General features: G+C 38.9%; 1 protein-coding gene across 1 annotated transcript in view; it reads right to left on the bottom strand.

Moving 5' to 3' along the window:
- The window catches only part of RELN (reelin), a 529,597-nt gene that overhangs the window by 150,056 nt on the left and 363,172 nt on the right, over positions 1-16,369 (bottom strand). The window contains exons 21-22 of the mRNA XM_017851861.1: positions 2,702-2,894; positions 1,773-1,885 (exon numbers count right to left, since the gene is read on the bottom strand). Coding sequence (XP_017707350.1) covers positions 1,773-1,885; positions 2,702-2,894 — 306 coding nt within the window. The remainder of the gene's footprint in view (positions 1-1,772; positions 1,886-2,701; positions 2,895-16,369) is intronic.

Raw genomic sequence — 16,369 nt, 5'->3', positions numbered from 1 at the left:
TTTACGCCATTCTCCTGCCTCAGCCTCCCGAGTAGCTGGGACTACAGGCGCCCGCCACCTCGCCCGGCTAGTTTTTTTGTAATTTTTAGTAGAGACGGGGTTTCACCGTATTAGCCAGGATGGTCTCGATCTCCTGACCTCGTGCTCCGCCCGTCTCGGCCTCCCAAAGTGCTGGGATTACAGGCTTGAGCCACCGAGCCCGGCCAGGAGAATCATTTGAACCCAGGAAGTGAAGGCTGCAATGAGCCAAGGTCCTGCCACTGCACTCCAGCCTGGGTGACAGAGCAAGACTCTGTCTCAAAAAAAAAAAAAAAAAAATACACTATCAATATTATCTTACCATCATAATTTTGAAAGTGTGCTTCACATGTCAATGAGTAAAAAACAACAATTTTTATATGAGGGAAATATACTTAATTGTAAAATAGTGAAAAAAATAACCCTCAGTAGCTCTGCTTTGAGTATGACCAGTATTTCAATTGTTTGAAGTGTTGTTTTGCATAAATTTGACATACATGCTTGGAATACCATTGAAATTAGATAAAAGTCTTGATTATATTCCCAGCAGCAGACACAGAAAAGTAGAATGCTAGAGAAAGTAGTAACTTGTTATACAAAGCATTAGTAGAGTATCTAGGAAATGGCTCACAGTTGGAAACAGAAAAATCTGTGGAAATCAAAATTTAAGCATTTTATTCCAACTGACATAATAATGCATCCTTCAAAATATTCAAAAGGCATTTTACATAATGCAGGAATTCAATCTTCAACTAAAGGCGTAAAAATAACTCTAGGTTGGTATCTAACCAATTGTTTTCGTGTAGAGTCTAACTTTTATATAAAGTAATCTGATAGGGTTTATTTAGTAATTTTCTTTTTACAAAAGAGTGATTGTTAGTCAGATACTACAGAATAATATAATACTTGCCTCTTTTATTCTTTTTCTTGTGCACAAATTACAGAATCTTAGAACTACAGGACTGGGGGGACCTGTAAGATCATGTAATTAAACCTTTTCATTGTACTTGCAGGGACCTGACCTTGAAGTTGTGAATGGTTAAGATCATGTGATTAATTAATCATTGGTAGAGCTATACTGAGAATTCAGGCCTTCTAATTTCTAGTGTAAGGCTTTTTCTTTGGGTGAGTTAAATTGTTTAATTTTTTCCTCAAATATTATATTTTTTGAGTGATCAATCTAACACAAAACAGTGTAATATTTGGGAAAAAACTATTGTGCTTTTTTCTTTCACACTATCAAATGTTTAACTTTCTTCCTAGTTTACTGAGTGAGGCCTCTGTTTCCTGGGGGATAATATTTAGTGCTACTGAAAAAACATGAATAGAGAAAGGGTGTATATTAAGCTTTTGATACACAAAAGTAAGGCTTTGCAATGAGAAAACAGCTTTGCAATCCAAATTACTCGAACTTCTAGATTCCTATATTCCTTTCTCTACGTCAAACCGAAAGTAACCGACTCATTGAGTTCTCCCATAAAAGGAAAACGCTGGGGGCAAGTAGGAAGGTCAGAGAAGGCTAGGACAGTTTGGAAACCACATTTTCCTATTGTCATTAGCTCTCTTTTTCAAATATCATTCATAGAAAAGAAAGGTTTTGGTCTTTTGATAATGAAATAAAAAGAATAAACATCTTGCCATTGTGCTTAACTTGCCTTCATATTCAAGTCATACTTGAATCAATAGAGATAGAATTGAATCAAAAGGGATAGTCAAAGTTAAAGTGACAGCCATATCTAAAGATGTCATCTCACCAAGTTTTCTGTGGAAGAAGCACTATGACTCTTCTCCACTGTGTGAACTCACTGGCATGGTAAATACTTGCCGATGTAAATTCCTGACAACTTGGCATACTTGGAAGACATTCCTGAAAGAAAGTTAGGCACAAATCAAATCCAGCTTCTGTTTTCCTCAGATGAAATATGTCTACTCACCCACTGTAAGTGAAAAAGACCTTAGAGAAATCTAATGTCATAATCTTAACTATTTGTGATATGGAAACAATCCATGATTTTTCTTTCCATGAAGCTAAAACTTCATAGAAAGTCTTAAAATTATTTAAGTAATAATTTCAAATGAGGTGCATAATGAAATTGAATATTTCCCAATACTCGCACGTACAAACAGACATGGATTAGGATGCTGTTTTTAGGCCTGTTATCATAACATTGGGATTTGGTAAAAATTAGTTTATTCATTATGATATTTATTCATTTATTGCAATGGCAGATTGCTAAGATATATATGAATTTTATTCCAAGATACATATATTTCTTCTTTTTTTCTAAAGACAAGAGATACCACAATCTTAATATGGTCTATCTACAGGTAGAGACAGATAAAGACAACTTACAGGGAAAAAAGAAAGGGACACATTTATAAAGAAAGAGGCTTAGAGAAAATAATACTGAAAACATCATTTGAGGGTAGCCAGTTTTGGAAGTTATTTTCTTTTTTTTTTTATTATTTCCAATTACTCTTTAATATCTGTCGTGAAGAATGTGGCATTTTTGTAATTCTTTGCTGACTTTATGTTAATTCTAAGTTACAAATATTAAATAACACTGTTTCTTTTCAACCAAACCTAAACGTCTAGAACTGCAATTTTTTTTTTTTTTTTTTTGGCTTGCTAGGTAAAAGGCAGAAGGTTACCTGTCATAAGGTTTAGGGAAACTAGACTTACTTCTTGGACGAGGTGCCAGGTAAGGCCATGGTTGGTTGAGTACTCCAGCTTCACCTGGTTGTCCATGTGTGGGGTATATTTCTGGCCACATCCCATCACCAAACTGAACTGAATCATATAGAATGCTCCTATCTGCATTGACTGTGTTTCCACATAGCGCATACTTGAGGCAAGTTTAGAATCTCCCGTAAAACTGAAAGAGACAGAGATGGAAATCAGAAAATTCTAAACACAACGTATTAGAGAAAAATTAAACTCTTCACTTCACACTATATATCAAAATAATTTCATTTTACTTATCTAAACCTTGCCAAATTCTAGAATGGATTTCAGTAAATCTAATAAATGCAATTGGAAACAAGCTTTCAAAGATGAAACTTTTTTAAAAAGTTAATATCTGTAGTTTTCAAATGTACCTAAAATTGGGTACCCACTCATATATTGCTCATGAGTATAAACCTTTTTTTTTTTTTTTTTGAGATGGAGTCTCGCTCTGCAGCCCAGGCTGGAGTGCAGCGGTGTGATCTTGGCTCTCTGCAAGCTCCGCCTCCTGGGTTCATGCCATTCTCCTGCCTCAGCCTCCCCAGTAGCTGGGAATACAGGTGCCCGCCACCACGGCCAGCTAATTTTTTGTATTTTTAGTAGAGACGGGGTTTCCCCCTGTTAGCCAGGATGGTCTCAATCTCTTGACCTCGTGATCCGCCCACCTCAGCCTCCCAAAGTGCTGGGATTACAGGCATGAGCCACCGCGCCTGGCAAGTCTAAACCTTTTGACTCATTAATCTCACTTCTTGAAATCTATCCTGAGAAAATAATTTTAAATTTAGAGACAGTTTTATAAAATATGAAAAGTATTACAGGATTACTGCTAATAGTAATTGGTAACAATGTCAATGTCAAAATGGAAGGCCTAAGTAAAATGGTAGAGCACTTGAAAGAACATTATCCATCTTTCAAATATTTATAGATAATACAATCATATTAAAATGTATATGATGAAATAAGTCTTAAAAAGCCATAAAATTATGCATGAAGGAAATTCACCAGAATGTTTTTGGTAGCTGTGTTTGGTGGCAGGAAATTTGCGATTTATAATTTTCTTTTGTTTTCCTTATTTTTCAAATGGCCTTTAATACTCATGGGTTAAGTACTGAAAACATCATAATATAGTTTTAATGGTTGTGTCTCAAATAAGTAAAATTCACATCTTACTGGGTCCCAATTGAGAACTACATAATTGCAAACTGTTTGAAGGCAGGCAAATTAATTTTTAAGAGAAAACTACTCAGGAGTTTGTAATCTATCAGAGAAGATTAAAATATAGACACATTATATTGTAGTTACATGAGTCAATGTAAATATTACCAGGGTCAATCGCACTAAGGTTTGTCTATCATAGTACTTGTTTCTGCTATTCTGAAGCAGTTTCAGTACCATTGTTAGTAAATCTGTTAGTCAACAGTAAACCTGTTAGTCAGAAGGCATAGCTGATGTGGACAAAAAGGCTAAGGCAATACTCTGTGAAATCGCTGAGATATTTAATACATTTTCTTAATTACCTTTTGCTAAATCAGCCAAATAAGGATAACTATTCTGACTTGCTTCTTGCAGAGATTAAGATGTTATTTAATGACAGAATATTGTCCACATAGAGGATTACCATGGACTTAAACTCAAGGTTATAAAATACAAGCAGCTTTCCCCAACAGAATAATTACTGTTTAACTAACAGTTTTAAAACTAAGGTTTTGCAATTGGACAATGAAGAGAGGAAAGAAATGGAAAAGCCCCATTCTCTGCTTTAGTTGAATGGTCAATAAAAGAAAGGGAAGCATTATATTCAATACTGCTAGTCTTGCAAATCCAGTTAAGAGATAGCAAATGCCACAACTTGCTTATCATTGTTGTTAAAGATGTCTACCATTTGTGCAATCTAGGCCATGTCCTAAGACACAATACCCACATTACTTTCCTTAGTTTCATCTTCCAGTCACTCTGTTTAGTAGGAATAATTATTTCTTTTTAACAGAGGAGAAAATGGGGCTAGCAAATGGGATACTCAATGAGAAATCAGCTTTGCCTGATTGTAAAGCTTCTTAACCAATACACTATATCTTTATCTTCCTATTACTCTAAGATTGGGAGAGAAAAAATACTGCATTTTGGAGTAATTCTTTTATTTTTGTTTTGTTTATAGTGAATTTACAAATCACTAACTTTCAGTTACTATGCAATGATACTCTGATGTTAAAAATATAAAACCATGATTGCTGTTATGTGTTTGGATCCACAGGATGCAATCTGGAAAATATCAAGCTGTAGAATGCAATTTTTAGCAATATTGGAAAAAATAAAAGAAATCAACACAGAATAAAAATAGTAGTAAGCCATAGAGGCATACACTTGCCTATATTACTCCTAGGGTCTTTTAAGTAGGCAAAAGAAATCCCAAATTCTTATTTCTGAAAGAAACAGGCATTGCTTTTAGCTTCAAGGGTGAAATGTCTCTCTAGTATCCTTTACGAGGAAGATAATTAGAGGCAGCCAACTAGGCTTCAATTGTTTGCTTTAAAGATACACCAGTTTCCTGGGCATCTGGGGAGAAAGCCTAATAGTGCCTGGTAGTACATGGGCTGAAGGGTCTGCAAATGACAGAGCCAACAATGCTTTCTCACTTATGCCATGAACAGTATTTCCCCACCTGACCATTTCTGAAATAACTCAAGATTATTTTTACCATCAGCATCTTGTAAATTTCTCCCTTCTGAGATGGTTTTGTGTCCTCACAATTCTATACAGAAACAGAAGGAAATGCTGTGTTTTACAAATATTGCCTGCATCTAATGTTTGCATAATTACAAATGTAACTATGAAATTGGCTGAAGAGAGGAAGTATTCAATGCTGAGGAGAGTCGTGTGCGCTGTGAGCTATTTTGGAATACCTGATAACAGATTTTAAAGGTGCCAAGACACCAAGAGAGAAACAAGATAAAAATTACGTAAAATAATAGGTTAAATAAGCGAAATTAAGGCAGTTAAACAATGATAACAAATTTTTTGCTTAGCAACTGTATCTGTTCAACTGGTAGAATAGGCGCCTAGAGTTATTTGGTGTTTCCTATTTCCTATTGCAAATGCTTTGGTGTGGGCTGATCCAGCTGCCAGTCACAGCCTCTTCCTTTTAGCCACTATCCAGTGATTGGTCTAGGGGTGGCATGCGTCCAGCAATGGGTTCTCACCAATGAGATGTAAGTAAAAGGTGGAAGGTGAATTTATGCATTTGGCTTTCATTATAAGTGTTTTAAAAGGGAATCAATGGAATTGGCTGCCACATCCTTTTCCCTGTTGCTCCTATGGTCATCTTTCCTCTCTGGGGGGCAGCAGCCATTTTGTGACAATAATGGAACATTATTAGATAAAGACCTCTCTGCTGAGATAGCAGAACAGAAAAGTGAGAGAACCTGGGTCCCCAATGGCCTTCTTAAGGTGCTCACAAGCTCAGGACTGCCTATTCTAGGACTGCTTGTTACAAATGACAGCTAAGCCTCTTTACTTTCATTTATGTCATGGTCAGTCTTTTCTTGTTGTGTTTGTTGTAATCTAGAGCTGAACGCATTTCTAAGTGATAACATCTGTCATACTTCCTGGTACTATATGATATCTTTCCTGATGCCTTACTCTGAAGCAAAATAACACAGAAAAGCACCTTAAACTCCAGACCATTCGTAGTATTAGTCCACTTGATTAAATTTCTGGTTTATTCAAGACTGGCAGTGATAGTCTGTTTTTGATCCACAGACTATGCATTTCACAGACTGATTCTTTAACTTACAAAACTGCTCCTCTTCGCTGCTTGTCTAAATCAAGATACATTTATAAAGGCAAACATGAAGCTGAACTTCTTTTCTGTTACAGTCATAGGAACAGAAAAGAACAGCCCACATCAGCATTTTGGGGAGAAATTCTGGAGAGAGAAGGCACTGCGAATCAGGAGGCTTAGCTTTATTTATATTGACTTGCAAGGGTGCCTCAAAAATAAAGCTCCTGCATCTAATTGCAAGATTTAATGAGAGAATGGGGATAACTCCACTTAGGACAGGATTATCTTTCTAGCCCTCTTTATTCCCACCTCCAAGAAGGCTAGTAGGCTATGACACTGGCCAAATGGATAAGAGCCTAGTGGAATTTGAGTCTCCATAGTTCTCTGCTTAGTCCATACTACAGCTCCTTTGCTTCACCCTCCCTTGCTTAATCTCATGTATTGCTGAGGATCTGTTTTTGATCAGGTCAGAAGCCTGTCCACAGGGAGGGATCATATCTTATTCATCTCTGCAGCCCCTAAAGCCCTCAGAACCTTGCCTACAACTCACAGAAGCACATTGTTTTGGACATCATGATTTTCTAACAGCTGGATTATCTCACTTGACCTTTGAGTCAAGACCCTCTGGGAGACCAACAGGGATCCTTAACATTGTGTTATGGAGAAGGAAAATGGAGAAGCTGAGTTGCTGGTCTCAGGGTCACACAGGTACTAAAAAGCTAGAAACTAGGCCTTCTGGGTTCTCCTTTGAAGTCCTTTCTACTATATCCTGCCTCTCAAAGGCTCCCAAGGAATGTTTGTTAAATAAAATGAGCATGTGAGTGAGGTCTCTCAACGGGGGAGTAGGGAAGTTTAACAAAACTATAGTTACTTAAATGCTGTAATGAATACCGACAAGGTTTTGAGGTTATCTTCACTTAAGTAAATCAGTTTCTGCATTTTCCCAGAGCCTCTTTCCCATCTCCAGAAAAAAGCCTCTTTTATATGAAAGGCAGACACACATAGCCAAAGTAAGTGGGAGAATACTTGAGCCACAAAGTTCTTTAAAAGCAAATTCATGTCAAACAGCCAAGCTACCTAGGGAACTGAACCATTTTTCACAATGGAGCCCATCTCTTTAAGAGCAGTTTAGTATATAAGTCAGTATGGATGAAATCTCACTATTCATGTGCCATAAGAGAAGCGAATGCATCCATATGTACATTTCTTAGAAACCTAAGCAACATTCTATTATTTTCAAGCGTCCCACAGAAAAAACAGCTCTGCAGAGCTCATTTCTAGAAAAAGAAGAGCCATACAATGTTGTTTTGTTTTGATACCATTCAGAAGTTCTATTCATCTGAAGAAGAGGTGAATGAATCTAAGCCTCTCTGATATCATTCTTTTATTGGTTATGTTCTTGTAACCACCGAAGAAATGTTTACTAGATTAGATAAAATTGTAGATGTCATGGGCTTAAAAGCAGCATTTTAACTCACTTGTTATTTCTATGATATTACATTTCAAAACAAATAACCATATTATTGTAGTGGATTATAGAAATTGTACACTTATTGGAAAAAACAATCTGATAATATAAAAGCAGCATTTTTTAAAAGGTAAAATGTGCAATTCCACCTTCTAAAGATGATCACAAAATGTACAGTTTTTTGGTAAAACACTTCCAGACAGTTTTTCTCATGTGTACGCACACATTGCTTTTCTTTTTTAAAAAAATTATGAAATCATAGTACATCTGCTTTACTCCTTTGTACAACATTTCATTGCCATCTTTCTATATTGAAAAAATATGGTGAGACATTTTGATTTTAATGAATCAAGCCAATCTTCAATTATAAAATTTGGGGAGGTGGTTTTCACTTGTTTACTATTATAAGCAATGCTTCTATAATATACATCCTTGTATATCTTTGTGCACTTGTCCAATTATTTCTTTGGGTTAAATTCCTAAAAGCAGATTGCTTCGTTAAAGCAAATGCACACTTAAAAAGTTGACACTTATTGTCAAGCTGCCCTCCAAAAAGATTGCACCAAGTTACATTTACCAAGAACATCAACAATGACTGAGGTGCCAATTCTTACTACTTGTCAATACTGAACTTTGATGACACTTTTTATTTTGGCCACTTTATGCCTACACTCTCTTAATCTACATTTTTTGATTACTAAACAAATTTAGAAGCTATTCATGTTTATTGGCTACACACATATACATGTATACACATATATGTATACATATACATGTATATGTACATGCATATACATGTACATGTATACATGTACATACATAAACTAAATCTTGCCTGTTAATTACTGCTATAGTTTGGATGTTTGTCCCTCCAAATCTCATTTTGAAATTTGTTCCCTAATGCCGAAGATGGGGCCTAATGGGAGATGTTTGGGCCGTGGTGGTGGATCTTTCATGATGGCTTGGTACTGTCCTTGAGGTAATGAGTGAGTTCTTGCTTTCTTAGTTTCCCTGAGAGCTGGTTCTTAGAAACAGCCTGATACCTCTCTGACTCTCTCCTGCTTCCTTTGTCTTCATGTCATCTCTGTACCCACTGGCTCCCCTTCTCCTTCTGCCATGAGTGGAAGCAGCCTGAATCCCTTACCAGAGGCAAATGTTGGCACTGTACTTCTTGTACAGTCTGCAGAACTGTGAGCCAAATAAACCTCTCTTTTTTACAAATTACCCAGCCTTGGGTATTCCTTTATAGGAACACAAATGAACTAAGACAATTACCTTCTTAATTTGTCTATCCTCTCACTTATTTTTTGTTTGCTTGATCCATCAAGCACTAGAGCAGAAAATTAAAATAACACTCTAAGTTACTGTGGTCGTAATTTTCCATTTGTAATTTGAACAGGTTTTGCATGATGGTCCCCATTCTACGATATTCAATGTGTGGAAACACTGATTTTGCCTTCCCATGGGCCTCTCCCTCTGATAGCATCACCTGTTACTGGTCTCTAGCCTCTCCTTCTGCCTAGAAGAGGCAGAAGCTACAGCTCCAGACAAATTTGAAATCTCTCTACCAATGCATTTTGGCATGTATTTACCCAATACTTCATTTAAAATGTCTTTATGGATTTCTAAGTGGATAGACAACTTCTTATTTATCTAGATAAGATTTTTGGGTTATGTCAGGAATCAAAAATCTTTTGGAATACATGTGCTTCTCAGCATCTGTTTCAGGCTCTTTTCTACTTTTGCCCCTAGCACCTGTGTTGTTTTGCTTATCTTTACCTTTCCTATTTAAAGTTCACAGTGTATATTCTTCAGCTTTTTCATTCCCATTCCCTTTCTCTCAGTTTGGAAATTTATACATAGTTCTTCAATTCAGGGCTAGAATCTTACTTTAAGCTAGATAAACTCTTTAGTAAAAAGCATAAGTTGAGTTTCTTGGCTGCTGTTAATTAAGTATTTGGATTGGCCGGGCGCAGTGGCTTACATCTGTAATCCCAGCACTTTGGGAGGCCAAGGTGGGCAGATCACGAGGTCAGGAGATCAAGACCATCCTGGCTAACATGGTGAAACCCAGTCTCTACTAAAAATACAAAAAGACAAAATTAGCCAGGCGTGGTGGTGGGCACCTGTAGTCCCAGCTACTCGGGAGGCTGAGGCAGGAGAATGGCATGAATGCAGGAGGCGTAGCTTGCAGTGAGCCGAGATCATGCCACTGCACTCCAGCCTGGGTGACAGAGTGAGACTGTGTCTCAAAAAACAAAAAACAAAAAACAAAAAACAAAACAAACAAACAAACAAACAAAAATTCAGCATTTACAGAAAGATGCTATCCAATGAAAACTCAGCATCAAATTGGGTGCTTAGTGGCCGTTTACTCTCAAGGATCAGCTAACTTCATAGGAGATAGAATTGGGGGGAATGTGTCCACTGTGAGGTTCAGGTTGTCTGTACGCAATGGCCATGATGACCACGAAAGAACGCTGTCTCCTCTTTCTAACCAGGCTATGTGGACTTGCAGTGGTGCTGCTGTGGGATGGGAGATTCTTTCAGAAGCCTCAGAGAGCAGCTCCTACACCCCTTCTGTTGAAGTCCAGATTCCATTTTCAGCCCAGCCACTCGCCTGTGTCTCCTGTGGAACTAGGCCAATTTACCCAACCTTCCAGATGCCAGCAACTAATTCCAAAAACTTTAACAAATATATAGTTTTAAAGTTTATAGAAATTTGTTGGTGAGATCATGGTTTCAAAGATTTCTGTCAAGTTTCTGTTGATAAGTCTTCATTGTGCCCACCTCACAGCATTTTTTAGAAAATGCACATCAGCTGGAGCAATCTGTGGATGAAAAAGCAAACCTCTGCTAGGTGCCCACTGGTGGGGGAGTCAATGCAAAGCACAACGTGGGCTGTGTCCCCCAGAGAATAAGGGAGAAAGGGAGACCAAAGGTCAGAGAGGGGCCGACTGCAGGAGACCATGCACCCAAGGAAGAACCGATTCTCACTGCTCTCATGGTGCCTGCCAGTCTTTTGTCAGGAAAGTAAGAGAGAGAGAGAGAGAGAGAGAGAGAGAGAGAGAGAGAGAGAGTGTGTGTGTGTGTAGACGAGTTGTCAGGGGCAATATTTCCCTGCCACTAATGTGGGGATGAGGGTGATGAGAAGAGCCTTTGCTGTTTCCAGCTTCTCCTGTTTCTGTCCTCAACTTCTGATATGGTTTGGCTGTGCCCCACCAAAATCTCATCATGCACTGTGGTGCCCATAATTCCTAAGTGTTGTGGGAGGGACCCAGTGGGAGATAACTGAATGATGGGAGTGGGTTCACCCATACTGTTCTCATGGTAGTAAGTAAGTCTCATGAGAACTGATGATTTTGTAAGGGGAAACCTCTTTCGCTTGACTCTCATTTTCTCTCATCTGCCGCCATGTAAGACATGCCTTTTGCCTTCTGCCATGATTGTGAGGCCTCCTCAGCCACGTGGAACTGTGAGTCCATTAAACCTCTTTTTCTTTATAAATTGCCCAGTCTCAGGTATGTCTTCATTAGCAACGTGAGAATGGACTAACACAACTTCAATTCATCTCCGATCTCAGGCTATGACGAACTCCCTGACTCCTGTTTTTCTTATGTTGCATCCACATTATCTCCAGATTCAATTTAGGTTGAAGAGAACTCACATGATCCACCTTTTTTTTTTTTTTTTTTTTTTGAGATGGAGTCTCACTCTGTCGCCCAGGCTGGAGTAACAGGGGCATGATCTCGGCTCACTGCAACCTCCGCCTCCTAGGTTCAAGTGATTCTCCTGCCTCAGCCTCCCGAGTAGCTGGGATTACAGATGTGCACCACCACACCCAGCTAATTTTTGTATTTTTAGTAGAGATAAGGTTTCATCATGTTGGCCAGGCTGGTCTTGAACTCTTGACCTCAAGTGATCGGCCCACCTCAGCCTCCCAAAGTGCTGGGATTACAGGCGTAAGCCACCGTGCCTGGCCTAACCTGATCCACATTTATACCACTTATCATTAGGATTTGCCCTTTCAACACACTCCTGTCTCTCTCAGTTCTTTTCTGTCTCCTCTATTTCCTTGAACATCACTCCCTCTTAGAACAGAACACACTGGTTGATGTAGTCAGGTCTGATGCCCTGGCTGAAAACATTTAGCATGGAGGGGAGAGAGAAAATACATGAGGAATCTTTGAAATTATCTTTCTTTTTCCTTCCAACTATGTGCAACCAAGTGTCTTATTTAGAGCATACTCAAGCAGAGCCATTTTAAGACTTTTGAGGATCTTGATAGTTTTAATTTCTCACTTCATAGAAAACATATTAAAATGCACCTATGTCTCACATTAAATATAAATATTTTGGGCTGCAAAAAGTACCCAAACGGATTTTGTAACATTGCCTTTAAATTTCATTTGGCTACTAGTAATGCATTTAATACACTTTTGGCTGTGATTTCTCAGCATACTAAGGAATTGGACCAAAAAATTATTTCCATCTTGAAATTTTATGAATATTAAATTTAGCAATTAATGAAGTTAGCCTAATGTAGTATTTTGTAGACATTTAATTAAAATGTATTCATTTTATTTTGGTGAGTTTCTTGTCATAGTTTTGAGATGATACACATTTTTGCAGCCCTTGGACTTTTCCCAGTCTCCTGTAAAGCTTGGAGGCTGCAAGCACTGTGCCCAAAAGAAGTAATGGAAAAGGTTCTTAGGCAGAGGCACAGCTCATACAAAGTTGCTGGGAGAGGACAGAGCTTGCTTGGCTTGTTGGTGCAGAGAGAAGGAAGTGCAGTGTGACTGGAGTAGACTGAGTGAAAGGCAGCAAGGCAGGGAAGGAGGCTGCAGAGGCTGACCCACATGGCTCAACCAGGGCCTGTCAAGGAGATTTTGTGAACCACTGTCCATAGAAAATAACTGTCTCAGACTAGGCTGGGTGCGGTGGCTCATGCCTGTAATCTGAGCACTTTGGGAGGCAGAGGCAGGTGGATCACTTGAGGCCAGGAGTTTGAGACCACCTTGGGCAACATGGCGAAACTGTGTCTCTACTAAAAATACAAAAATAAGCCATGCGTGGTGGCAGGCGCCTGTAATCCCAGCTACTCAGGTGGCTAAGGCACGAGAATTGCTTGAACCTGGGAGGCAGAGGTTGTAGTGAGCTGAGATTGTGCCACTGCACTCCAGCCTGGGCAAAAGAGCGAGACTCTGTCTCAGAAAATAAAACAAAATAAAATAATTGTCTCAGACTGCTAAATGTGTTCCAACAAACCAGAAAGAAGCACAAATGTAAACCATCAAATGCAGACTTTTCTTGCTGTTAATTTGTTTAGTGGTCTGTTTCCTTATTTCTGAAACCTCACTCAGCTATTTAGTCCAAAACAAGATTTTTAGAGAACTCTTGGCCGGGCGCGGTGACTCAAGCCTGTAATCCCAGCACTTTGGGAGGCCGAGACGGGCGGATCACGAGGTCAGGAGATCGAGACCATCCTGGCTAACACGGTGAAACCCCGTCTCTATTAAAAAACACAAAAAACTAGCCGGGCGAGGTGGCGGGCGCCTGTAGTCCCAGCTACTCCGGAGGCTGAGGCAGGAGAATAGCGTGAACCCGGGAGGCGGAGCTTACAGGGAGCTGAGATCCGGCCACTGCAAACCAGCCTGGGCGACAGAGAAAGACTCCATCTCAAAAAAAAAAAAAGAACTCTTAACTTTGGAGAAATACGTGACTTAAAAATTAACCCCGTGGACATCAACATGGCGTAAGTTTTAGAATATAGTCGTTAAATCCACCCCTTAGGCAGGTCCTGATCATTAATACATCCTCTAATATATATCTTCAAATAGTCCATTCATCCACTGCCACCATCCTATCCTAAGCACATGAAGATGACATTACTAGCATCCTAGCTGAGCTCCTTCTACTGCTCCTTCTATTATCCTCTACCCCTATTCTCCACAATGCAATCACAAATATTTTTTAAACATAAGGAAGATTACATCACTCCCCTGCTCCAGATTATTTGCTGGATTCCTGTAACACTAGAGTAAAATCCAGCTTCTTTATCTTGTTCTATGAAGCTATACAATCTAGTTTCTTGGCTGCCTCAGGGCCTCTGCCCTTGCTGTTCCCTCTGCCTGCACAGCTCTTTTTCCATACTTTTACATAGTTGTCTCTTTCATCATTCTAGACTCTAATGCCTCCCAAGGGGTCTTCCCCAACCCTCTTACCTAAAATAGCTCCACTCTCCACTTCTGCCACATAAAACCCCATTTCTCTTACCCTAACAGCACTTATCACTGTCTGGAATATGATTATGAATTTGAGTACTTGTTATTTCCCTCTAGAATGTAAGGTTCACAAGCAAAGGGCCTTTCAATCTTTGTCTCCAACACTAATTGCTACACTTTTAGTACAAATAGTGCCTGTAAATCAATCAATAAATAGCTGAATGTATAAATTAGTCTATCAATAAATGAAAAACTTCAGGTAATGAAATCCTCATTGGGGAAAAGCTAAATAAATAGGCTCTAGCTTAGAAAGTCACTTATAAATCTATTCTATTATGTTGGCAATTTTATAGAGGGACCAAAAGTCTTCAGTACTGAGAATACTCTTCACAGCTGTTGACAGTAATAGGAAGTGACTTTTCCATTTGTCATTCAATGTATTTACCTATCTATCTGCTAAGCTTCCTAGACAATCATTTACTGTGAAATGGTCGTTGAGGTGGCTCCTGGGAGCCATCTCACCCGGACTGATTTCCTTCAGCAGTACAATATTAGTTGACTTACTGCTCTTTTTAATAGTCTTTGTAAGAGACAATTTCAAGAATACTCTAAGCTTGCTAACAAACTATTTAAACAGACAAAATTTCTGTATAAGCTACAAGTTGATATTTCGTGAAAGGAAAATCCTAACAAAATTTACTAGGCTGTTATTCTTTAGGTTGATTCCTTTTATAAAGGATTGTCAGCAATTTTTTTCCTTGTGAACCAAGGAATAGAGCTATCTAATATTCCATTTAAGCACTAATCTGACTCCCCCTTCACCCATGTTTACCAACAACACAATCCTTACAATTAGTATCAGGCAAACAGTGACTAGTTTCCCAAGATTGGTCCAAAGGAATAAAGATCTGCATGTAGTTAAGATTCTGATTCAAACCTCTTTAAACACATACTCCTATTTCAATAAATTAACCAAAAGGTAGCAGAAGGAGAGGCAGACCTCATTTTAAAATGTGTGGTACAATGCTTGCTCACTGTGTGCAGATCCTCCTGTGGGCCTGAATGTCCCTACAGGGGCAGGTTTATGTAGCATGAGCTCTGATGGTCATTCTCAGGTCATTTTGGCAAACTCTTTGAGTTACCCATTACTACACATTATTGTGGATTCCTGATGGTCCTTATAACCTACATGTATGTTAACAAATAGCCCATCTTGTATAACTTGAAATTTCACCCATCATTCAGTTCTGTCACATTATTATATAATAATATAACACTAAGGTACTGGTTAATTGTTAATAAGCCATGGTACTGTTCTCTAGCTCTTATGACAAATGAACTGTATTTAACTTATGAGATAAACAGGCTTTTGGGATCCTTTTAATCTGGGATTTTGCCTGGGTGACTGCTGCTTCTCATAAAATATACAAACAAATAATTTTTGCTTGTCTATGCTCATAAATATCCCATGAAATATGAACACACTTTTAAAATGTCCTGAACATGTCACATTTGTCAATTCCCTTTGACTTGGGCCACCCACACTGCAACTGTTCTCTTCATTTTACACCTCTAGCTTCCTACTCTCTCAGGCTGATCATGCCACCTGGGGCTGGTTGTGGAACATCAGGTTTCAAAGATCCTCCCATCACATCATCACATACCACTCAATGTGACCCTTTTTTCCTCATGCCCCCCCGCCTTTTTTTTAAGTCGGAGTTTCACTCTTGCTGCCTAGGCTGGAGTGCAATGGCACGATATTGGCTCACTGCAACCTCCGTCTCCCAGGTTCAAGTGATTCTTCTGCCTCAGCCTCCCAAGTAGCTGGGATTATAGGCATCCACCACCATGCCCGGCTAATTTTTTGTATTTTTAGTAGAGACGGGGTATCAACAGGTTGGCCAGGCTGGTCTCGAACTCCTGACCTCAGGTGATCCACCCGCCTCGGCCTCCCATTGGTATGACAGGTGTGAGCCACTGCGCCTGGCCTCCTCATGCCTTTTGTAAATCACAGCTGATTTCACTTTTTTCATGTTGCTCTTTTACTTTCTTTGTACTTTCCCTACTTACTTCAGGAAATTTCTCTCTCTAAAAAATGACCAACAGATGACTAGTACCAGTGATTTACTTGTGTTTAAAAAAAAAAAAAAAAAAAA

Source organism: Rhinopithecus bieti, unplaced genomic scaffold (genome assembly GCF_001698545.2).
Source record: "Rhinopithecus bieti isolate Rb0 unplaced genomic scaffold, ASM169854v2 scaffold_59, whole genome shotgun sequence".
Classification (NCBI taxonomy): Eukaryota; Metazoa; Chordata; class Mammalia; order Primates; family Cercopithecidae; genus Rhinopithecus; species Rhinopithecus bieti.
This window is presented reverse-complemented; position numbering and strand designations above follow the sequence as displayed.